This window comes from Hemitrygon akajei, chromosome 5 (genome assembly GCF_048418815.1).
Source record: "Hemitrygon akajei chromosome 5, sHemAka1.3, whole genome shotgun sequence".
NCBI classification, from domain to species: domain Eukaryota; kingdom Metazoa; phylum Chordata; class Chondrichthyes; order Myliobatiformes; family Dasyatidae; genus Hemitrygon; species Hemitrygon akajei.
This window is the reverse complement of record NC_133128.1, coordinates 47,723,700-47,748,765: the sequence shown is the minus strand read 5'-3', so window position 1 is coordinate 47,748,765 and position 25,066 is coordinate 47,723,700. Positions and strand designations below refer to the sequence as shown.

Below are 25,066 nucleotides of genomic sequence, written 5' to 3'. Positions count from 1 at the left end.
TCACCTTCACTGACCCATGATCTCATGAGCAAACCATGCTGACTATTCCTGATTTGGCCTTGACTATCCAACTGCTAGTAGATCTTATCCTTCAGATTTCCCACTGGTAGAATCCCTGCAATGTAAGTCAAGCTCACTGGCCTATCCTTACTATCCTTAAACAATGGAATAATATCAGCCACTCTCCAATCTTCTTGCCCTTTACCAGTGGCTAATGACAAAGAAGTATCTTTAAGGGTCTCCATAGCTTCTTCCCTGGCCTACCATAAGAGCCAGAGGTGAACTTGGTCACACCCTGGGGATATACCCTCCTCAATGTGCTTCAAGGCTGCAAATACTTACTTCATTAAATGCATGAGTGCACTACTTATTAGCCTCATTTCTTTGCCAGCCATGATATTCTCCTTAGTAAACATTGAGGGAAAAATAGACATCTTAAAAATTTCAGCTGTCCCAATATATCTCGTCAGCCAGGCTTCCCTGAATTTGATCTGTTTACCCATCACCCTAACGGGATATGCCGCCCGTAGACTCTTGATAAGGCCTTTTAAAAAGTCTCTTAACTGTTCCTTTGTGTTTAAATAGAATTTCCCAGTTAACGCCAGCTCGATCCTGTCTAATGCCCTCAAAGTTGGCACTGCTCCAATTCAAGACCTTAACCTGTGGTCTGCTCTACCTTTTTCATAACTATTTTAAAAGGAATAGAATTGTTGTCACTGGAGTCAGTGCTCCACAACTGCCCTACTATTCTCATGATGAGGTGCAATTTCTCAACACGTCTACTCCTCGAGTTCCCCCTGACTATTGGAGTTATAAAATAAAACCCAACTACAGAGACCATCCCCTTATTTCTAAGCTCTACCCAAATAGCCTCATTAGATGAACCCCAAAGAATATCCCCTCTAAGCACTGTTATGTCTTCCCTTAAAAAAGAAGAAACACCACTCCACTCTTGCCTGTTCCCCTGTCACACCTGAAGCATCAGTATCCCAGAACATTGGGTTGTCAGTCCTACCCTTTTCTCAACCACGTTTCTGTTACGCCACAATATCTCAGCCCCAAGAGGCAATCCATGCCTTAGGTTCATCTACCTCATGTTCAGCTATGTGCATTGAAACAGATGCAATTTAAAGCAGTGGTCCTATTTGCCCTTTTACTGTAAACATGGTTAACTGGGTTGCTGAACACACCCCTATCTTTCCAGTGACTTCGCTCACTTCAGTCCCACCCCACTGCCTATCTTGTTTAAACCCTCCCTGGTGGCAAAAGCAAACCTCCCTGCTAGGATATTGGAACCCTCTGATACAAATGCAACCACCCTTTCTTGTACGGGTTACCTCTACTTATCATTAATACCATCGGGGAGGAGGTACAAGAGCCTGAAGACCCACACTCAACATTTAGGAACAGCAAGTTCTGCTCTGCCATCAAAGTTCTCAGCAGTCCATAAACACCTCACTACTCTTCTCTTGCACTTTATTTATTTTTATTGTAATTTGTGTAAATTTTTTCTTGCACTGTACTGCTGCCACAAAAAAAAAACAAATTGCATGACATATTTCAAGATTCAAGATCGGTTAATGTCATTTCCAGTACACAAGTATAAAGGAGAACAAGATAATTGTTACTCCAGATCCAATGCAGCACAAAAACACAATAAGATAAATAACATAATAATAAAAACACAATATATATATATTAAGATAGCTTTTACATTGATTGTACAGTATATACATAAAGTGACACTAGGTATAGAAGTGTCGGTACATAAGGTGACTCTGGCAGGTAATGCTAAAGTAGTGTTGGTCGTGGGGGTGTTGATCAGCCTTGAGGCTTGGGGAAAGTAAATGTTTTGAGTTTGAGACAGAGCCTGCACCCTGATGGGAGTGGGACAAGAAATTCATGACCAGGGTGGGCGGGATCCTCCATGATGGTGCTGGCCTTTATTTGACATCTTTTGTATATATGTCACTGATGGCGGATAGGTTGGTGCCGGTGATTGTTAAGGTAGTTTTGACTGTCCATCGTAGAGCCTTCCTGTCTGCCGCACTTTTTTCTGTACCATACAGTGACGCAGCAAGTTAGGATGCTCTCTAATGTGCATCTGTATAAGGACGTGAGTATTAATGTGCATTGTCCAGCTCTCTTCAACCTCAAAGTAGAGGCAGGGGTGAGCTTTCCTGATTGCGTAGAATGTGTTCTGGGACCATGAGAGGTTGTGCAAGATGCACACTCTCAGGAGTTTGAAACTGCTTGCAATTTCCACTGCTGTGCCACAGATGTAAAGGGATGTGAACTCAATAATCATCTCCTTTGTCTTGTTGACATTGAGGAAGAGGTTATTTGTCTGGCACCAGGCCTGGAGCTCTTCCACCTCTTCTCTGTAGGCAGTCTCATCAGTGGTGTTGCTCATCAACAACATCGTGTCATCGGCGAGCTTGACAAAGTGATCACTCGGCTGTGCAGTCACGTGTGAGCAGAATGTACAGCGATCGGCTCAACACACAGCCCTGGGGGGTACCTGCATTGAGGATGATGGCAAGGGAGGAGCAGTTGTGCATCCTTTCTATCTGAGGTCTGGTCATCAGGAAGCCCATTGCCCAATTGCACAGTGGTGTGTTTAGATCGAGGAGTAGGAATAGTGTTGAATGCAGAACTGAAATCCAGAAATAACATTCTGACAAAAGTGGCCATGATTTCTAAGTGTGTCCGGGCCAGGTACATGACAGATGTTACGGCATCTGTCAAAGAGTGGTTCTGTCATTATGCTTATTGGTGAGTGTCCAATGTGGCAGGAATGGAGTTTTTAATGTGTGCCATTACCAGCCGCTCAAAGCACTTCATGATGATTGGCATCAGTGCCACGAGGCAGTACGTTCTAATGGTGTAGAGTCTTTGGTATGGACATGATGGTGGCTGATCTGAAGCATGTGGGGACAGCAGCTGGGATGAATGAATTGTTAAAGATGTCAGTGCATGCTCTGAGTGCTTGGCCTAGGCCGTTATCTGGTCTAGCTGTCTTACAGGGGTTAAGTTCTGCAGAGTACTTCTCACGTTGCTGCTGTGACAGACAGACATTTGCTGCTCAACTGGAAAAGGGAATGGCTTTTGTGTCCGGCGTTATGTTGCATGTCTGGAAATGGGCATAAGAGTTGTTTAGAGCATCAGGGAGGGAGTCGTCGCTGGTACAGTTGATGCTGATTTTCCTTGTTTAGCCAGTAATGCCCTTGATGCCCGGTCACATTGTTATTGACAGGTGTTCCTGAATTTTTTTTTTGTGGGTGGTCTTTGAACTTGTGTTGCTTAAGATGCGGCTTCTCATGGCTGCTCTGAGAGCTGTTCTGTCACCAGACTTGAAGACCGTGTGCTGGGCTTTTAGTAGGATGTACATTTCAGTGTTCATTACCAGTTTCTGGTAGAGGCATGAGGTAACCATTTTTGAGGTACCAACATCATCTGCATTCTTACTGATGTAGCTGGTGACAGATGAGGCATATTCGTCAGTCTGTGGCTTTGTAGCATTTATGTAAATGATTTGGAAGAATGTACATAGCACGATCAGCAGGTTTACTGATAGTAAATTAGCAGTTCTTGTCGATATTGAAGTGGGTTGGCATGTATCTACAAGATTATGAGAGGCTTAGATAGGGTGGATAGTGAGTACCTGTTTCCCAGGGCACCAATAGCAAACACCAGAGGGCATATGTACAAATTTAAGGGAGGGAAGTTTAGGGGAGACATCAGGGGTAAGTTGTTTACACAGAGGGTTGTCAGTGCCTGGAATGACTTGCCAGGGATGGTGGTGGAGGCTAAAACATTAGGGGTATTTAAGAGCCTCTTGGACAGGCACATGGATGAAAGAAAAATGGAGGGTTATGGGGTAGTGTGGGTTTAGTACTTTTTTTAAGGATTATATGGGTCAGCACAACATGGAGGGCTGAAGGGCCTGTACTGTGCTGTAGTGTTCTATGGAAATGCAGAGAGATCTTGATCATTTAGCGAAATAAGCTGAGGAATGGCAAATGGATTTCAACTTGGATAAGTGTGAGGCGAAGCATTTTGGACAGTCAAAATTGGATAGGACTTGTATCGTGAATGGCAGGTGTTGTGGGACTGGGAGTGCAGTGCACAGTTCACTGAAAATGGCTTTGCTGGTAGACAGGATGATAAACACTGCTGCCTATGCCTTTAGCTGCTGCTGCCATCCAGTCATGGGGTGGATGGCGAAACCCTCAGGCTGGGGCATTGTATCTGAACTATATATGAATCCCTGATATCCCTCTGGTACTGCAGTTTTCATCTGCGGTCTTCAAGAAAGAAGAGTTTAGGTTCCACAGAGAATAACACTTAGACTGTCTTGGGAGGTTCTATATCACCATAACACTTCTTATTTTGCTGTCACTGCTGTGAAAGCCATACAATGGTTCTCTTCAAAGCAGTAGGAGTCTAAATCAATTACTGTCAGTGCTAAAATCTACTTCACTGCCCCAAGCAAAGAGGCTCTGTGTGACAGGAAACTACACGAAAATCCAAATTTGGAAGGGACTGGAATGTAAAAGAAAGCTAAATTGGAAATGGTGAAAGCAATTGAAACAATACAAGGAACAAAAATGGAGTCTTTACCAAATGGTATTCAACTAAATACAAAGAGTACAATGAAGTAGGCAATGCTACTGGTGAACAAATAGAAAAATTACCTTGTGCATTAGGACTGGAAAGAATCTGGATCATTGGGACCTCTTTTGGGGCAGTTGTGACCTGTACAAAAAGGACAGGTTGCACTTGAATCCTAGGGGGACCAATATCCTGGTGGGGAGATTTGCGAAGGCTACTGGGGAGACTTTAAACTAGAATGGTTGGGGGGGGTGGGAATCAATTTGAAGAGAATAGGAGAGTGAAGGTTAGTTCACAAATAGAGAAAGCTAGTAGACAGTGTGTGAGGGAGGATAGGCAGGTGACAGAGAAGGGGAGCGCTCAGACCGAAGATGTAGGGGAGAAGGAAGAAAAAGATAATAAAGTTGTTTGCACCGTTAGGGATAAACAGAGTAAGAGGTGGAGAGTTTCTTAAATGCATCTATTTTAATGCTAGGAGCATTGTAAAAAAAAAAAGGTGGATGAGCTTAGAGCATAGATTGATACCTGGAAATATGATGTTGTAGCTATTAGTGAAACATGGTTGCAGGAGGGGTGTGATTGGCAACTAAATATTCCTGGATTTCGTTGCTTCAGGTGTGATAGAATCGGAGGGGCAAGAGGGGGAGGTGTTGCATTGCTTGTCAGAGAAAATATTACAGCGGTGCTTTGGCAGGATAGATTAGAGGGTTCGTCTAGGGAGACTATTTGGGTGGAATTGAGAAATGGGAAAGGTGTAGTAACACTTATAGGGGTGTATTATAGACCACCTAATGGGGAGCGAGAATTGGAGGAGCAAATTTGTAAGGAGATAGCAGATATTTGTAATAAGCACAAGGTTGTGATTGTGGGAGATTTTAATTTTCCACACTTAGACTGGGAAGCCCATTCTGTAAAAGGGCTCGATGGTTTGGAGTTTGTAAAATGTGTGCAGGATAGTTTTTTGCAGCAATACATAGAGGTACGAACTAGAGAAGGGGCAGTGTTGGATCTCCTGTTAGGGAATGAGATAGGTCAGGTGACAGAGGTATGTGTTGGGGAGCACTTCAGGTCCAGTGATCACAATGCCACTAGTTTCAATATAATTATGGAGAAGGATAGGACTGGACCCAGGGTTGAGATTTTTGATTGGGGAAAGGCTAACTTTGAGGGCGAAAGGATTTAGAGGGAGTGGATTGGGACAATTTGTTTTATGGGAAGGATGTAATAGAGAAATGGAGGTCACTTAAAGGTGAAATTTTGAGGGTACAGAATCTTTATGTTCCTGTTAGGTTGAAAGGAAAGGTTAAAAGTTTGAGAGAGCCATGGTTTTCGAGGGATATTGGAAACGTGGTTCGGAAAAAGAGAGAGATCTACAATAAATATAGGCAGCATGGAGTAAATAAGGTGCTCGAGGAATATAAAGAATGTAAAAAGAATCTTAAGAAAGAAATTAGAAAAGCTAAAAGAAGATACGAGGTTGCTTTGGCAAGTAAGGTGAAAATAAATCCAAATGGTTTCTACAGTTATATTAATAGCAAAAGGATAGTGAGGGATACAATTGGTCCCTTAGAGAATCAGAGTGGACAGCTATTTGTGGAGCCAAAAGAGATGGGGGAGATTTTGAACAATTTCTTTTCTTCGGTATTCACTAAGGAGAAGGATATTGAATTGTGTAAGGTAAGGGAAACAAGTAGGGTAGTTATGATAACTATGATGATTAAAGAAGAGGAAGTACTGGTGCTTTTAAAGAATATAAAAGTGAATAAATCTCTGAGTCCTGACAGGATATTCCCTAGGACCTTGAGGGAAGTTAGTGTAGAAATAGCAGGGGCTCTGACAGAAATATTTCAAATGTCATTAGAAGCAGGGATGGTGCCGGAGGATTGGCGTATTGCTCATGTGTTTCCATTGTTTAAAAAGGGTTCTAAGAGTAAACCTGGCAATTATCAGCCTGTAAGTTTGACGTCAGTGGTGGGTAAATTAATGGAAAGTATTCTTAGAGATGGTATATATAATTATCTGGACAGACAGGGTCTGATTAGGAACAGTCAACATGGATTTGTGCGTGGAAGGTCATGTTTGACAAATCCTATTGAATTTTTTGAAGAGGTTACCAGGAAAGTTGACAAGGGTAAAGCAGTGGATGTTGTCTATGTGGACTTCAGTAAGGCCTTTGACAAGGTTCCACACAGAAGGTTAGTTAGGAAGGTTCAATCGTTAGGTATTAATATTGAAGTAGTAAAATAGATTCGACAGTGGCTAGATGGGAGATGCCAGAGAGTAGTGGTGGATAACTGTTTGTCAGGTTGGAGGCCGGTGACTAGTGGTGTGCCTCAGGGATCTGTATTGGGTCCAATGTTGTTTGTTATATGCATTAATGATCTGGATGATGGGGTAGTAAATTGGATTAGTAAGTATGCAGATAATACTAAGGTAGGTAGCGTTGTGGAAATGAGGTAGGTTTTCAAAGCTTGCAGAGACATTTAGGCCAGTTAGAGGAGTGGGCTGAGCGATGGCAGATGGAGTTTAATGCTGACAAGTTTGAGGTGCTACATTTTGGTAGGAATAATCCAAATAGGAAATACATGGTAAATGGTAGGGCATTGAAGAGTGCAGTAGAACAGAGTGATCTAGGAATAATGGTGCATAGTTCCCTGAAGCTGGAATCTCATGTGGATAGGGTGGTGAAGAAAGCTCTTGGTATGCTGGCCTTTATAAATCAGAGAATTGAGTACAGGAGTTGGGATGTAATGTTAAAATTGTACAAGGCATTGGTAAGGCCGAATTTGGAGTATTGTGTACAGTTCTGGTCACCGAATTATAGGAAAGATGTCAACAAAATAGAGAGAGTACAGAGAAGATTTACTAGAATGTTACCTGGGTTTCAGCACCTTAGTTACAGGGAAAAGCTGAACAAGTTAGGTCTTTATTCTTTGGAACATAGAAGGTTGAGGGGGGATTTGATAGAGGTATTTAAAATAATGAGGGGGATAGATTGAGTTGATGTGGATAGGCTTTTTCCATTGAGACTAGGGGAGATCCAAACAAGAGGACATGATTTGAGAGTTAAGGGGCAAAAGTTTAAGGGTAGCACGAGGAGGAATTTCTTTACTCAGAGTGGTAGCTGTGTGGAATGAGCTTCCAGTAGAAGTGGTAGAGGCAGGTTTAGTATTGTCATTTAAAGTAAAATTGGATAGGTATATGGACAGGAAAGGAATGGAGGGTTATGGGCAGAGTGCAGGCCACTGGGACTAGGTGAGTGTAAGCGTCGGCACAGACTAGAAGGGCCGAGATGGCATGTTTCCATGCTGTAATTGTTATATGGTTATATGATACTAAATTTTTTTTTTCAGTTCCATAAACAAGTAAAGGAAGCTGAGAGTTGATATTGGACCACTGGGAAATGTTGAACATAGAACAGTAGAGCACATTACAGGCCCTCCGGCCCACAATGTTGTGCCAACCCTCAAACCCTGCCTCACATATAACCACCCACTTTAAATTCCTCCATATACCTGACTAGTAGTCTCTTAAATTTCACTAGTGTATCTGCTTCCACCACTAACCCAGGCAGTGCATTCCACGCACCAACCACTCTCCGAGTAAAGGTGGCTGGATGGGAGATGGCAGAGAGTAGAGGTGGATAACTGTTTGTCAGGTTGGAGGCCGGTGACTAGTGGTGTGCCTCAGGGATCTGTACTGGGTCCAAAGTTGTTTGGTCATATACATTAATGATCTGGATGATGGGGTGGTAAATCGGATTAGTAAGTATGCAGATGATTCTAAGATAGATGGCATTGTGGATAATGAAGTAGGTTTTCAAGGCTTGCAGAGAGATTTAGGCCAGTTAGAAGAGTGGGCTGAAAGATGGCAGATGGAGTTTAATGTTGATAAGTGTGAAGTGCTACATTTTGGTAGGACTAATCAAAATAGGACATACATGGTAAATGGTAGGGCATTGAAGAATGCAGTAGAACAGAGTGATCTAGGAATAATGGTGCATAGTTCCCTGAAGGTGGAATCTCATGTGGATAGGGTGGTGAAGAAAGCTTTTGGTATGTTGGCCTTTATAAATCAGAGCATTGAGTATAGGAGTTGGGATGTAATGTTAAAATTGTACAAGGCATTGGTGAGGCCAAATTTGGAGTATTATGTACAGTTCTGGTCACCTAGGAAAGATGTCAACAAAATAGAGAGAGTACAGAGGAGATTTGCTAGAATGTTACCTGGGTTTCAGCACCTAAGTTACAGGGAAAGGTTGAACAAGTTAGGTCTTTATTCTTTGCAGCATAGAAAGTTGAGTGGACTTGATAGAGGTATTTAAAATTATGAGGGGCATAGATAGAGTTGACGTGGATAGGCTTTTTCCATTGAGAGTAGGGGAGATTCAAACAAGAGGACATGAGTTGAGAGTTAGGGGGCAAAGGTTTAAGGGTAACACAAGGGGGAATTTCTTTACTCAGAGAGAATGGTAGCTGTGTGGAATGAGCTTCCAGTAGAAGTGGTAGAGGCAGGTACAATTTTGTCATTTAAAAAAAAAACTGGATAGGTATATGGATAGGAAAGGAATGGAGGGTTATGGGCTGAGTGCAGGTAGGTGGGACTAGGTGAGAGTAAGTGTTTGGCACAGACTAGAAGGGCCAAGATGGCCTGTTTCTGTGCTGTAATTGTTATGTGGTTATATGTTATATGGAATGTTTCTAGATGTTGCAGTTAAGAGAGAAGGGATTTAAAAAAAAAAAGAAATTGGTGGACAAATATTAGTTACACAAAAAACCACAGAAGGGTCGGCAACCCACATTATTTGGGTTGTACTAAAGAAACATCCAAACACTTTGGCAAATAGGAAAAACACAAATTTATGACAATTGCAAATACACTCGGCTGTATCCATGGGAATTTTCAGTTACTCAAACATAAACTAGGATTCACTCAGTGTTTTCTTCAATGTATAAATGGCACTGAATTCCTAACTTGTATTCTGGAGAACTTTTATCTGGTATGTAGTAAGACCAAGTCAACGGAGGACAAGCGAGAAGCTTATTTTTGGTGATGGTCAGAATTTGATTAAGTTCAGAAAAGGACAGATACATATAATAGTTGTGAAATCAGAATTTACACTAGACTGAGAAATGATTTAACTCCATGAGCAAATACTAATCTTATCAATGGGAAACATCTAAGTGAATTCAGGATAGACATGTTCTGACAAGGAAAAGGAAGTGGAAAATCACTAGAGCTGTATAGAATCTATGCCAGCCTGTTAAAAGAAATGAGGGAGGAAATTGCTAGTGTTCAGAATACAATTTTTTAAAACCTCTTTGACTACAGGGCTGGTGCCAGATGTTGGTGAACCCCTACTGATGTTGTTTATAGAATGAGGAAGGGATAAACAAAGTAAATGCAGAACTGTTAAGATGGCAGGCAAGCTATTGAAATCCTTTAGGGATCATGATAAACCATTGGGGACAGATTAATTTGGACAAGTCTACACAAATTTATTAATGGCATGTTGGCTAACAGCTAGAAATTTTGAGGAGTGGCATTTGAAGTCAGTGCAATTTTCTACACGGATTTTAGCCCGGTTTTTGACAAAGTACAATGTGGCAAGCTGGTCAAGTGGTTATTGAATCCAAAATTTGTTACTTGCAATTCCTACCTAAAAGTAATCCTCATTCTAGGAAGGTAACCTACACCAAGGCAAACATATCCTTCCTTGACTACCAACACGAAAACTGTCATCTGTAGTCCAGATATCTGAATGACCTTTCAGTAAGTTGTACCGAGACTTGCCTATTTTTTTATCTCGATTCCTCTCACAATGAAAGCCAAGATTTGTGCTTCATCCTTGTGTTGGGTGTTATTTTTCACAAAGATGAAATGGTACTTTCATGATGGGTTAACAAGCAGTGCACTATTGAATCAAATTGTGATAAATCCAGTTGCTGGATCAGTAACAAACTGCCAGCATCATGTTATCATAAATCCCTGATATTTATGCAATTAAGCATTGAAGTGTAGAAATCCAAGATGAGCTGGAAGTTAGATGCTGGTACACTTAATACTCCACTCCATCTCTGAACTTGACTTTGAAGTCAGAACAGAGTGGTAATGTTTTAGTAAGAGTGGTTTATCTAGTTCCTAAGCTTTATACCAGGATGGGATCGTGTGTAAAGTAAATGGCAACCGAATTGATCTGAATACAATTATTAAAGTAAGCAGTCATTAACGTAAGCTCCTGAGTTAATTTCCCATGATGTTTTCCAATGTGTTTTTAATTTTAAAACTTTAAATGTCCATAAGACTTAGGAGCAGAATCAGGCCATTCAGCCCATTGAGTCTGCTCTGCCATTCCATCATGGCTGATCCCGGATCCCACTCAACCCCATACACCTGCTTTCTCACAATAGCCTTTTGATCCCCTGAGCGATCAGGAAACTATCAATTTCTGCCTTAAATATATCAATGGGCTTGGCCTCCACTGCAGTCTGTGACAGAACATTCCACAGATTCTCCGCTCTCTGGCTAAAATAATCCTCCTTACCTCCGTTCTAAAAGGTCGCCCCTCGATTTTGAGTCTATGCCCTGTAGTCCGGATACCCCCATCTTCTCCACATCCACCCTATCTAGTCCTTTCAACATTTGGTAGTTTTCAATGAGAACCCCCACATTCTTCTAACTTCCAGTGATTATAGGCCCAAAGCTGCCAAATGCTCTTCATATGTTAACCCCTTCATTCCTGGAATCATCCTTGTGAACCTCCTCTGGACGGTCTCCAATTACAACACATCCTTTCTGAGATAAGGGGCCCAAAACTGTTAACAATACTCCAAGTGCAGCCTGACTAGTGTCTTATAAAGCTTCAGCATTATCTCCTTGCTTTTATATTCTATTCCCCTTGAAATAAATGCCAGCATTGCATTTGCCTTCTTTACACAGACTCAACCTGTGAATTAACCTTCAGAGAGTCTGCACAATAACTCCTTAAGTCCCTCTGCACCTCTGATGTTTGAACCTTCTCCCTATCCAGATCATAGTCTGCACTATTGTTCCTTTTACCAAAATGCATTATCGTACATTTCCCATCAGTCTATTCCATTTGCCACTTGTTTGTCCATTCTTCCAATTTGTCTAAGTCCTGCTGCGATCATATTGCTTCCTCAGCACTACCTACCCCTCCACCTATCTTTGTATCATCCACAGATTTTGCCACAAGGCCATCAATACCATTATCCAAATCATTGACAAACAATGTGAAAAGTAGCGGCCTCAATACTGACTCCTGTGGAACCCCACTAGTCACAGGTAGCTAATCAGAAAAGGCCCACTTTATTCCTACTCACTGGCTCCTGGCTGTCAGCCATTCTGCTATCCATGCCAGTATCTTTACTGTAATGCCGTAGGATTTTATCTTGTTAAGCTGCCTCATGTGTGCCACTTTATCAAATGCCTTCTGAAAATGTCCTCTACCTCAAAAGATTTCTAGAACTTGGGGTTTTGCAATGGTAATGCTCTAGTATCTCACTGAGCAAGAGTCTCCACCCGACTCTAAGATCAAGATGCTGTAGAAAATAGAACTCAGAATCTTTACTGGGTTAGTGTGGGTGTGGGGTAAAGCATGAAGTTAGCACCCGGAGAGCATGCAAATTGAACACAGTTTGGACTAATGGTTCATGTGATTCAGCACTACCATATTTTTCCTCCTTGAAACAGATCGTCTACAGGAATAAATGATATTGTTGATAAAATTATCTGATATGTAATCATTATTCTGTTTTAAAATCCTTCATACCTCACTAAAAGATGGTGACATTTTGGTTTAGTGTGTGTTAATCTGCTGTTTTTTTTAAATATTTTGACATACATTCAACATTTTGAAACTACTGACTTCCCTTGGAGCATATTTGGAGTGACTAGTTTTGAGATTTCTTTCCGTATTACACGTGTATATTTTATTTCAGGCATCTAAATATTTGATTGTCATTGCATTACTTTTCTATTTGCAAGAATTTTGTGTAAAGACTTCATGTAATTCAGGGATATCCTTTTCTCTTTTTCAGGCATCTTATCTTTCGTTAGCAGACAAATTTCCTCCATTCTGGGTAAACTATCTGTAAGTGCTGCATTTAATGTGGCCTACATCTTTTCTTCTGAGCTCTTTCCCACCTCAGTCAGGTAGGTGAAACCTTGAATGTGACTACAGTTGTTTGTTTCCGATCCACCATTTGAATCTGGTTGTGTAATAATTTTTAGTGCATTTGTTTCCGTCTTTTTTTTTATGGGAATGATGCTGACATAATTAATTTCCCTTGAGTTTCTAGGTTTCCAGCTGCATTGAGTGGAACTGGAGCTATGGAGACTAGTCTTGGTAGCTATCAATGATTCCCTTCAAGGAAATGGGAGAAGTGAAATTGTACAATTGAAATAGTTAATCAGAACGTAATAGCTTGGCTGTAGATGTGGAGTGATTGTTTCCTTGTGGAAGAATCTAGTATTAAGGAGTCACACAACGATAAGTGAGGCAAAACAGTTTTTACTCCATTGGAAGTGAGTTACGGAATTCTGGTTCCACTTGTTTTAAAAATAAGTTTCTGAATGCTTTTAACATTGAAGTGGATAGTTATTTGATTTGCAAGGCAATGTTGGAGTATTGCCAGTGGACATGAATGTAGAGCTGTAACGATAGATCAGATGAGCCATGATCTCAGGAAAAGGTGGAGCATGTTTGTGAGACGGTGTGTGACTACTCATAATTATGTTCTCAAGAACATTCATGAATTAAAGTGGCTTTCTTCATCAAATTTTCATTTAATTTTCTGGCATAAACTCTCCAAATACCTGATATAGTACATTATTTTTTGGTTTCTGTGGTGTGTTTTCAGGCTTTATGGAATGTTATGTAACTGCATTTATAATATTGCTATGCAGCCTCAAACAGGTTTTGTATTTATCTTGTGTACCTTCATCTTCAATGGCCCTTATTCATTTGGTTATAACTGATTTATAATTCATTTTGTGTTATGCGCTTCCACTAAGAATGCTTTTGAACTCAAACCTTTAGTTTGAATTTAAATCTTAGGGAACTGGTGTTTGAATATTGTTATATTTTGACAGTCAAAGGTACTTGTTTACTGATGGTGCATCAATAGTTTAAAGTTCTCAGTAGAATGAGTTTGTATATTGAGTCATACTTGCATTAGTTCATAAATTTATATTTCAGAAGTTCAACTAATTTTGTCCTTTTCCTGTAGGAATGTTGGAATGGGGATCTGTTCCATGTCTTCTAGAATTGGTGGGATCATTGCGCCCTTTGTTCCATCACTGGTCAGTTTGTATTACTGTTGTTTTCATTTGAAATTCCTTATCAATTCCCTTCCTTTCCATCCTCATTACTTACTTTATTAATGTATACTTGTTTCAGTAAATCTATCTCAACAGTGACCATTATTAATGGAATTTGAGAAGTGTGCTTGGGTTTTCATTCATCTATAAAGTTATAAATGCAAGCATTAATTTTGCTGAGTTTTTTTGTACAGTTTATGTTTTTAGGCAGCTCAGCAATGAGTATTATAATATTTTCTAGTACAGACTAGTTATTTTGTTCGTAGTTATGAAGGGTACCTCATGTTACACACGACACATACAATCCTCTCGGGTTTAGATCTTTTGGAAGGACAAAACTAATCTTCCTTATCTGACCTCATTTCTGCAGCAAATTCACCAGGCTACAGTTTCTCATCCTCATGAGTGAGGTATTGTTAGAATTGGCTTCAGAAATCCATTTTTTTAAGTTGGTTATGCATATTTATTATCATTCACATCCCATTTTTATCTTACAAGCTGGTAATGTTGCCCTTTGTTCAAATCCCTATAACAGCAGCTGCAACATTTAACATCTGAAATCTGTGGTTCTGCCATTAGAGAAGGTCTTTATAAAATAATCTTGCCAGCAACATCTAGGTTATGTAAATGAATACCAGAAGTTATAATATGGTAATTAAAGGTATTATGTAAATGACTCTGAAGCAGAGGTGATAAAGAACTGTCATTTTACTTCAAAGGATCTTTGGTTACTTTTGACCCATGTGTACTGATTAGTCTAGTTTGGAATGGAACTGTAATAGAGATTATAAATGCAAAATGATTAAAGGGTTTTCTTCCTTGGGTTGAATAAAGCTTTAGCAAAACGTAAGAGTAACTTGGTTTACAGTGATTATTTTGATCTGGTCTGGTAATTTTAAGTCTGCTTATTGATTTTTGCCAGTGTGGCTTGTTTCAAATAATCTTCAGCTATTTTATAAACAACGTTCCTTTCATCTTAAGGTTGCAAATGGAGATATTTGCTCATAATCATGCTAAGTTCCATTTCATTCACAACTCCTCAGTAAATGATTCAGCCTGTGTGCCTTCAAACAGTACAGCTAAGATGAGATTCAGTCATAGACCTACAAGTGGCAAGAAACATTATTGCTACTTAAAGTGCCAGGTTATAATCTCTGACAGCCATTCCTTACGCTCCTGCTGCACAGTGACTATAGCATATCCAGTCTTCTACAGATTACATTGCAGTTATTTACAGTACCTGGGCTACTCTAATAGCCACCCCCAAATCTGCAAGAAGGACAAGGGCATCTTGGGCACAGGAACACTACCTTCTCAAGGACAACCGGAGATGGACAGTAGATATTGTCCTTGCTAAAATGCACAGATCCCGAGAATTACTTGTAAAAATGGCCAGCTTAACCGTTAACAGAATCTGCATGTCTGTTGTCACTGACTGATGTCCCAGGATACCCAAGTTTTTCTTGTACATCAATGCTTTCCAATTTAGCACCATTCAACAACTCATCTTCATGAGGTAGTGCACCATTTCGTATTCATCCATCGTAGTGGATGTGCTGTGTTTTTGCCCAATATGAGTCGCAGTAAAGTCTGTTTGCATCCTCCCCACAATTCGCATAGTTTAGTGTAGATGTTTGGGGGAAATAATCTACCACAAACTCTTCAAGTATTTTGAGCAAGAATACTTATAAACCTACAAGGTACCAGCTTGTCAAATTAGCACAAAAAATTGTTTATTTGCCCAAGTGATGCATGAAATCATCCCAAGTCTGTGCTCCAAGTTACAGGACTATTCTATGATACAGTATTTTAGGCAGCCTGGTGCCATTTCTGGGAGTAATGCTGTAATAACGAATAGTTTCGTTTTGATAATTAATGGCAGACTGGGCACAATGTGAGTGCTCTGAAAGTGAGATCTATTTGGCTCCCCCCCCCCCCCACCCCCCCCACCTTCTTACGCTGACTTCTCATCTTTCTTTCCCCCTGTCCTGATGAAGGGTCTCAGGCTGAAACATCGACTGTTTACTCTTTTCCATAGATGCTGCCTGGCTTGCTGAGTCCCTCCAGCATTTTGTGTGTGTTGCTTGGATTTCCAGCATCTGCAGATTTTATCTTATTTCTATTTGGCCTATTAAGTTTTTTGAAAAATAGTTGTTGTGGATCTTTAGTTTGATTACCCAGTTTTCTGGAGTTTTTAGGCGTAATAGATAGATAGATACTTTATTCATCCCCATGGGGAAATTCAACTTTTTTTCCAATGTCCCATACACTTGTTGTAGCAAAACTAATAACATACAATACTTAACTCAGTAAAAAAAAATATGATATGCATCTAAATCACTATCTCAAAAAGCATTAATAATAGCTTTTAAAAAGTTCTTAAGTTCTGGCGGTTGAATTGTAAAGCCTAATGGCATTGGGGAGTATTGACCTCTTCATCCTGTCTGAGGAGCATTGCATCGATAGTAACCTGTCACTGAAACTGCTTCTCTGTCTCTGGATGGTGCTATGTAGAGGATGTTCAGAGTTTTCCATAATTGACCGTAGCCTACTCAGCGCCCTTCGCTCAGCTACCGATGTTAAACTCTCCAGTACTTTGCCCACGACAGAGCCCGCCTTCCTTACCAGCTTATTAAGACGTGAGGCGTCCCTCTTCTTAATGCTTCCTCCCCAACACGCCACCACGAAGAAGAGGGCGCTCTCCACAACTGACCTATAGAACATCTTCAGCATCTCACTACGACATTGAATGACGCCAACCTTCTAAGGAAGTACAGTCGACTCTGTGCCTTCCTGCACAAGGCATCTGTGTTGGCAGTCCAGTCTAGCTTCTCGTCTAACTGTACTCCCAGATACTTGTAGGTCTTAACCTGCTCCACACATTCTCCATTAATGATCACTGGCTCCATATGAGGCCTAGATCTCCTAAAGTCCACCACCATCTCCTTGGTCTTGGTGATATTGAGACGCAGGTAGTTTGAGTAATTGAGTGTGATATGATTTGCCCTTCATGTTTCGCAAACAACAAGTACACTTAGCTTAACTTCTGTTTAACCTTGCAATTTACTGTGTTTTCTTAATTGTGTGGTAATGTGCAGTGAAACTGAAAACCAGAGTCTGTCATTGTTTTTTGCAGATATTTTAGAAGTCATTAGTATTCATGAACAAAAGAAAATCTGCAGATGCTGGAAAATGCTGGAGGAACTCAGCAGGCCAGGCAGCATCTGTGGAAAAGAGTAAACAGTCGACGTTTCAGGCCAAGACCCTATCCTGATAAAGGGTCTCAGCCTGAAATGTCAACTGTTTGCTCTTTTCTGTAGACACTGCCTGGCCTGCTGAGTTCCTCCAGTATTTTGTGCGTGTTGATTAGTTTTCATGAATTTATTTATTTATATACTTCCATGGTCAGAGGTACTGAGGGTTCTGCATTAAATCCAGAGTAGCTAACCTTTAATGGTGTACCAAGTTATGATGCCTTCCTGGCCCTGAGAAAATATTTATAAGTTTCATTCTGATTTGGAGGAATTCTTTTCATTCATATTTGCATCTGACATTTTAACTCTAGGTATCTCTATGGATGATTTAACTAATTGATGATATACAGTGTAAAGACAAGTTGATATTTAGAGGTGAGCTTGTATAAAAAGTAAACTAAACCTGTACTTTTTTTTAAGAATTTTTTTGAATAGGAGAATGTCTCATTGAAACTTGATTTCTTATAGGATTCAGTAAGCCAAATGCAGGAAGAATGAATCATTTCCCTGGGTGAGAAGTGTGGAACAATAAGTCAGTGTCAGAATAAACTACAGGCAATTTGGGAATAAAATGAGAAATTCACAGTTGTGAATCAGAGAAGGCTTGAGCAATGAGTTCATTCAAAACAAAGACCGATATGTGTCAGTGTTAAGAATATCAAGGTTTGTGAAGATAGGGCAGGGAAATACTGAAGATAGCCATAATTCTGAATGGGGCAAGGGCCTATGGGACCAAACTGCCAGCTCATTCTCCCAACTACTTCTTCTGCAAGAAGACACAAAGACAATTAATTCAACATTTGCTCCATGTGTACATTCCAAACATTATTGTACAGAAATTGAATAGATTAAATATACTTTTCAATACATTCCATGCTCTTTAACCTGTTGTTTTGCTGCTGATAAAATGCCTTTGGTCCGGTTGCTCAGCTGTCTGCTGTACTGTTGCAGAGCTACATAAATAACCTCTAGAAAATGTTAGATGAATCTGAAATCAAAGCCTATTGAGGGTAACACATCAGTCACTGTGGCCAGCTTTGAACATTGCTATTGCTTGCTGCTTTGAACAGTCTCTTTGACCCATGATTTGCTGACCTTTCAACCTACTCCAAGATCAAGCTAACACTTCCGTTCCACATGGCCCTCTATTTCACTTTTATCCATCTACCTGCCTCAGAGTCTCTTAAATGTCCCTAATGTGTCTGTTTCTACCACCACACCTGGCAGGGTGTTCCATGCACCCTCCACTCAACAATACCTTCCTCGTAACATCATCCCTTTTACTCGAATCACTTTAAATCCTCCTTTGCACCAAACAGAGTTTAAAAAAAAAGCCCAAGCTTGCTCAATATTTCTCATAAGACATGCACGTAATCCAGGCAGCATCCTGGCAAATCTGGTCTGCGCTGTGTAAAGCTTCCAACATCAATTGCTCCCTCTCTGACTTATCACTCTAGTTTCCATCCCCCTGCTAAACTAATTTAAACCCTCCCCAACTAGGAAATCTGCCCACAAGGATATTGGTCCCCATCATGTTCAGGTGCAACCTATCCCTTTTGTTCAAGTCATACCTTCCACAGAAGAAACCCCAGAGATCCACAAATCTGAAACCCTACACCAATTCTTCAACCACAAATTCAATGCCATTTCATAATTCTTGCCCTTACTTTGCCACTGATAAATTATAGGTTAATGAATTGATTGCATCAATTAATTGAAAATGGGTCCAAAATAGCTTATTTACTTCAGCCACATAATTTCTCTCTTCACTTTATGTCACTGAATAATTATACTAGACATGATAACACTGGTAAGGCATGTAATTAGAGCTGGGAAAAAAAGTAGCTGGAAAGTAAAATTTAATACCTAAAGCCAGTAGTCTTTCATTTTAGAAGTAAAGGCTGTTTCTGGAATAACTTTTTAAAATTTTTTATTAGTTTCTAGAATGAAAAAAACAGTAAAAAAAGAACTTTGTACAGTGCAAAACAAACATATCAAGTATACAGTTCACAACAGTTAAAGAAAAGCACCCATGGTAGATTCATATAAAGTTACCACCCCACCCTCCCATTCCCCAACTCCAAGCCAACCTTATAATAGAAAAGTTAATCAGAACTTTTATCTCCACAGAGCTGTATTTATAAAAAGAAGGTATATTGCCTACTACCTGGGCTATTATATGTTTACACATCATATACCGTAAATCTTAACCGAAAGAAGCTGGAGGTAAAGAATTTATATGCAAAAGAAAAATAACGGATAGTGAAGTCAAGGGATATGGGGAGAAGGCAGGAACAGGGTACTGATTGTGGATGATCAGCCATGATCACAGTGAATGGTGGTGCTGGCTCGAAGGGCTGAATGGCCTATTCCTGCACCTATTGTCTATTATTTTTTTAAAAAGGGATGGACCTTTAAACTAAGTGGGAATTATGAAAATATTCAAGAAAAGTCCCCACACCCTTTGGAACTTTATGTCTGAACTAAGAAGTGAATAATGAATCTTTTCAAGGTCTAAACAGGACACAATGTCTCTGAGCCACTGAGCACGAGTGGGCGGGGCAGCATCTCTCCACCTGAGTAGGACTGCGCATCTGACCAAAAGAGAGGTAAAAGACAATGTACAACGTTTAGTTGGACTCGGGTGCGTGTCAACCTCTCCTGAGGTGCCAAAAAGAGCAATCAGAGGGTTAGGTTCCAAATAATAATTAAGTATATGGGATAAAGTTAGAAAGACATCTCTTCAGTATTTCTCCAAGTCAGGGCAAGTCCAATATATATGAATAAGGGAAGTCTCGCCCCAATGCCATTAGGCTTTACAATTCAACTGCCAGGACTTAAGAACTTTTTTTAAAGCTATTATTAATGCTTTTTGAGTTAGTGATTTAGATGCATATCATATTATTACTGAGTTAAGTATTGTATGTAATGAGTTTTTGCTACAACAAGTGTATGGGACATTGGAAAAAATGTTGAATTTCCCCATGGGGATGAATAAAGTATCTATCTATCTATCTATCTATCTATCTTTACACTTGTCGCAACAGGGACTAATGTCTGGATAGATACGTGATAATTCAGTTTTAGACATATGAGCTCTATGTACAACCTTAAACTGTAACAGGCAATGGTGAGCACATAAAGAAGTTGAATTAACTGACTTGAGAATTGAATCCCATACACGGTTTACTATCTACATTTCGAGATAAGTTAGTGACTTTGAGGCAAGCTCCCCTTGACAAAATTAAAACTGCCTGGCAGCAAGATTTAAATTTCCCTTTTTCCAAGGAATAATAGTTTTAATATGCTTGTATTGTTGTAAATACAAATGCTGTAAGGATCATTGGCATCTGGCATCAAAATAGTCTGACTATCATCCAAGTAATGCCAAATATTGGCACATTCTTGAAATATTGATCAGAAGCACAAATTAAAGTTAAAAGATTTTAAAAATCATTGAATTCATGTTATGTTGCAAGCTAAGTTAACTTGCTTGTTGAAAATCAAAGCACTTATAGCAATCTAATTAAACTCTCCTGCATTCATGTACTGCAGGAGTGTTCGGCTGAGGAAGAGTAGTGACTGAGATATTAGCATATGCATCAGCCAAAAGTTAAGATAATGGGGTTGTGTTAATTGGCTTGCATCAATCCAAAGTGTGAGTAATGGGTTTAAGCAAGTTCAAGAAAGCTTGCAGACCACACTGATAGTATCACTTGGCTCTATCAACAGTTGGGTGCCTGGGTTTCCTGTCATGTTATTTTTTGAGAATATTTGTGATAATTATAGTTTTTCCTGGCAAAAGCCTTTGAACCTTCTCAGAGGTCTCTTATCATTTACAATGTGCTTCCACTGTAAATATGTACCTCAAAGGAACCATTTGTCTACCCAAAGTATTGAAGTAAACAATGTCATTGTAACTATTGAAATTGTATTGAATCACCTGCTGTTACATAGAAACATAGAAAACCTACAGCACAGTACAGGCCCTTCGGCCCAGAAAGTTGTGCTGACCATGTCCCTACCTTAGAAATTACTAGGCTTACCCATAGCCCTCTATTTTTCTAAGCTCCATGTACCTATCCAGAAGTCTCTTAAAAGACCCTATCGTATCCGCCTCCACCACCATTGCCGGCAGCCCATTCAACGCGCTGACTGCTCTGAGTAAAAAAACTTACCCCTGACATCTCCCTTGTAGCTATTCCCCAGCACCTTAAAGCTTTTGACTATCCACACAATCAATGCCTCTCATCATGGCCCAGAGCTGTGGCCTCCATCACACCACTCCCACAGAACAACGACTGAAACTGCAAGCACATGCACACACGAGGACTCAAATGCTTGCACAAATGGCACTTTGTGCATTACTGTGATATTCTGGTGCTGCTGCAACTTATTTTCTGCTACTTGTCTATTTAATACTGTTTTTCTATTACTGCCTTGTTTTAATCTACCGCCTCATTTAATTGCCTGAGAGGAAGCCAAACAGAGTTTCATTGTACCTATGTATAATGACAATAAAGATCATTCAGTTCAATTCAGTTCAATCTTATATACCTCTATCAGGTCACCTCTCATCCTCTGTCGCTCCAAGGAGAAAAGGCCGAGTTCACTCAACCTATTCTCATAAGACATGCTCCCCAATCCAGGCAACATCCGTGTAAATCTCCTCTGCACCCTTCCTATGGCTTTCACATCCTTCCTATAGTGAGGCGACCAGAACTGAGCACAGTACTCCAAGTAGGGTCTGACCAGGGTTCTATATAGCTGCAACATTACCTCTTGGCTCCTAAATTCAATTCCACGATTGATGAAGGCCAATACACCATACACTTTCTTAACCACAGTGTCAACCTGTGCAGCTGCTTTGAGCGTCCTATGGACTCAGACCCCAAGATCCCTCTGATCCTCCACACTGCCAAGAGTCTTACCATTAATACTATATTCTGCCATCATATTTGACCTACCAAAATGAACCACTTCACACTTATCTGGGTTGAACTCCATCTGCCACTTCTCAGCCCAGTTTTGCATTCTACCAATGTCCCACTGTAACTTTTGACAGCCCTCCACACTATCCACAACACCTCCAACCTTTGTGTCATCAACAAACTTACTAACCCATCCCTCCACTTCCTCATCCAGGTCATTTATAAAAATCACAAAGAATATGGGTCCCAGAATAGATCCCTGAGGCACTCCACTGGTCACCAACCTCCATTCAGAAAATGACCCATCTACCACCACTCTTTGCCTTCTGTGGGCAAGCCAGTTCTGGATCCACAAAGCAATGTCCCCTTGGATCCCATGACTCCTTACTTTCTCAATAAGCCTTGCATGGGGTACCTTATCAAATGCCTTGCTGAAATCCATATACACTACCTCTACTGCTCTTCCTTCATCAACGTGTTTAGTCACATCCTCAAAAAATTCAATCAGGCTCATAAGGTACGACCTGCCCTTGACAAAGCCATGCTGACTATTCCTAATCATATTATACCTCTCCAAATGTTCATAAATCCTGCCTCTCAGGATCTTCTCCATCAGCTTAACACCACTGAGGTAAGACTCAGTGGTCTATAATTTCCTGGGCCATTTCTACTCCCTTTCTTGAATAAAGGAACAATATCTGCAATGCTCCAAGCCTCCGGAACCTCTCCCGTCCCCATTGATGATCATTGCCAGAGGCTCAGCATTCTGTTCCCTCGCCTCCTTCTGTAGCCTGGGGTACACCTCATGCAGTCCCGGCGACTTATCCAACTTGATGCTTTCCAAAAGCTCCAGTACATCCTCTTTCTTAATATCTACATGCTCAAGCTTTTCAGTCTGCTGCAAGTCATCACTACTATCACCAAGCTCCTTTTCCATAATGAATACTGAAGTAAAGTATTCATTTAAGTACCTCTACTATTTCCTCTGGTCTGTACACACATTCCCACTGTCACACTTGATAGGTCCTATTCTTTCATGCCTTATCCTCTTGCTCTTCATATACTTGTAGAATGCCTTGGGGTTTTCCTTAATCCTGCCTGCCATGGCCTTCTCATGGCCCCTTCTGACTCTCCTAACTTTCTTCTTAAGCTCCTTACTGTTAGCCTTATAATCTTCTAGATCTCTAACATTACCTAGCTCTTTGAACCTTTTGTAAGCTTTTCTTCTTTACTAGATTTATTACAGCCTTTTTACACCACGGTTCCTGTACCCTACCATAACTTCCCTGTCTCATTGGAACGTACCTATGCAGAATTCCACACAAATATCCCCTGAACATTTGCCACATTTCTTCTATACTTTTCCCTGAGAATATCTGTTCCCAATTTAAGCTTTCAATTTCCTGCCTGATAGCCTCATAATTCCCCTTACTCCAATTAAACGTTTTTCTAACCTGTCTGTTCCTAGCTCTCTCCAAGGCTGTTGTAAAGGAGATAGAATTATGATCACTATCTCCAAAGTGCTCTCCCACTGAGAGACCTGACACCTGACCAAGTTCATTTCCCAATGCCAAATCAAGTACAGCCACTCCTCTTGTAGGCTTATCTACATACTGTGTCAAGACACCTACCTGAACGCACCAACAAACTCCACCCCATCTAAACCTTTAATCTTAAGGGTATAAAAAATGTGATGTACTTTTAGGTTTGTGAACCTCTACCAAGAGTGTCTCCGGAAGAATGTCTCTTTGCTATAAAGACTTTCATATCCACAACTCCGGTGTCTCTCGGTGACTTAGATCAGTCACAACACTATATTTGTTTTCCATCTCAAAAAAAAAAGCAAGTGTAAGAGGACCTTGGAGACATCTATCTAGTTATTGTGTTTATTAGCCTTATGGAAATATGGTCTAAAATGCTTTGGGAGGTGTGGATTAGAATCCTATTTCTAGTACTTGAGTGAGAGAAAGAGGAGGAGACTGTAAAGTCTATTAAGTATATAATTATTATTTATAATAATAAATATATATTACCTACAAGTTACCCAATCATAATCCAATCCACTTACTGCCTGTTATGCTGCAGGTGTTTAGGGCAGCAATAAAGGTCCTCCATTTCTGTCTGCCCTTGGTTGCACACAGATATAGAAGGGTTCTTCATTGCTGTGTCCTTAACATTTTTTTTGACCGGTCAAGGTTGATAGCCCTGAGCTGAACCCCCAGACCTGGAGAACTGTTACTCTGGCCTCTACCCTTAGACCTACTTGGCAAAGAGTCAAAGCTCAAGGCCCAGACTCCCAGTCAACATAGCTCTCTGGGTCATTGAGGCACGCAAGCCTCCAAACCCCTCAACAAGGCTGTGGTTCTCTTGGAGGATTCCAATCCACAGTTCACTTCTATTATTCTGATCCTTAAAGTAATTATGTTTTGAATCAGTAGCTGAGCAGATTAAAATCTGACAGTTCTCAGTACAAGAACAATTTTCTAACCTACTGTTTAAATCTGTTCTTGATTTAACATTTCAACAGTGCTTATATGAATTTAAAGAAATAATTGATTTGAATCGTCTTTGCAGGATAATGGACAAGGGTGATATTTAATTACTTAATGGTTAACCCATAAAAGTCAAGCAGTTGCTATGAAGATTTATAGCTATTTTAGCAGGGCGAATGTTTTATTCTTACGGCAATAGATAAAGTGATGATTCTGTATCAAATTTTACTAGTTACATTTTTGGCATAATTTCATGTGCTTTATTTTCTATAAGAGTCTATGGAAATGACTTAAGAGCTGGAAATTAAGTTTTGCATGTACCTGCTATGCGCTTAACCAGTTCTGAAATGGGCAAGGTTGATTGAGTTTTCAATAAGATACATTGAAGCTTTGTATGAAAGACCAGATTTCAGTTGATTCAATAGGATTTCTT

The 25,066-nt window shown here is 40.2% G+C and overlaps 1 protein-coding gene across 8 annotated transcripts in view; it reads left to right on the top strand.

Annotated features, from left to right (window-relative positions):
* The window catches only part of LOC140727745 (solute carrier family 22 member 15-like), an 85,864-nt gene that overhangs the window by 48,580 nt on the left and 12,218 nt on the right, over positions 1–25,066 (top strand). For 3 of the 8 annotated variants that reach the window (XM_073045454.1, XM_073045456.1, XM_073045457.1), the window contains exons 9-10: positions 12,675–12,789; positions 13,866–13,938. In XM_073045454.1, coding sequence (XP_072901555.1) covers positions 12,675–12,789; positions 13,866–13,938 — 188 coding nt within the window. Of the gene's footprint in view, positions 1–12,674; positions 12,790–12,935; positions 13,939–17,521; positions 17,586–19,722; positions 19,820–25,066 lie in introns of all 8 variants that reach the window. The other 5 variants (XR_012098909.1, XR_012098911.1, XR_012098912.1 and 2 more) reach the window with 5 other exon arrangements.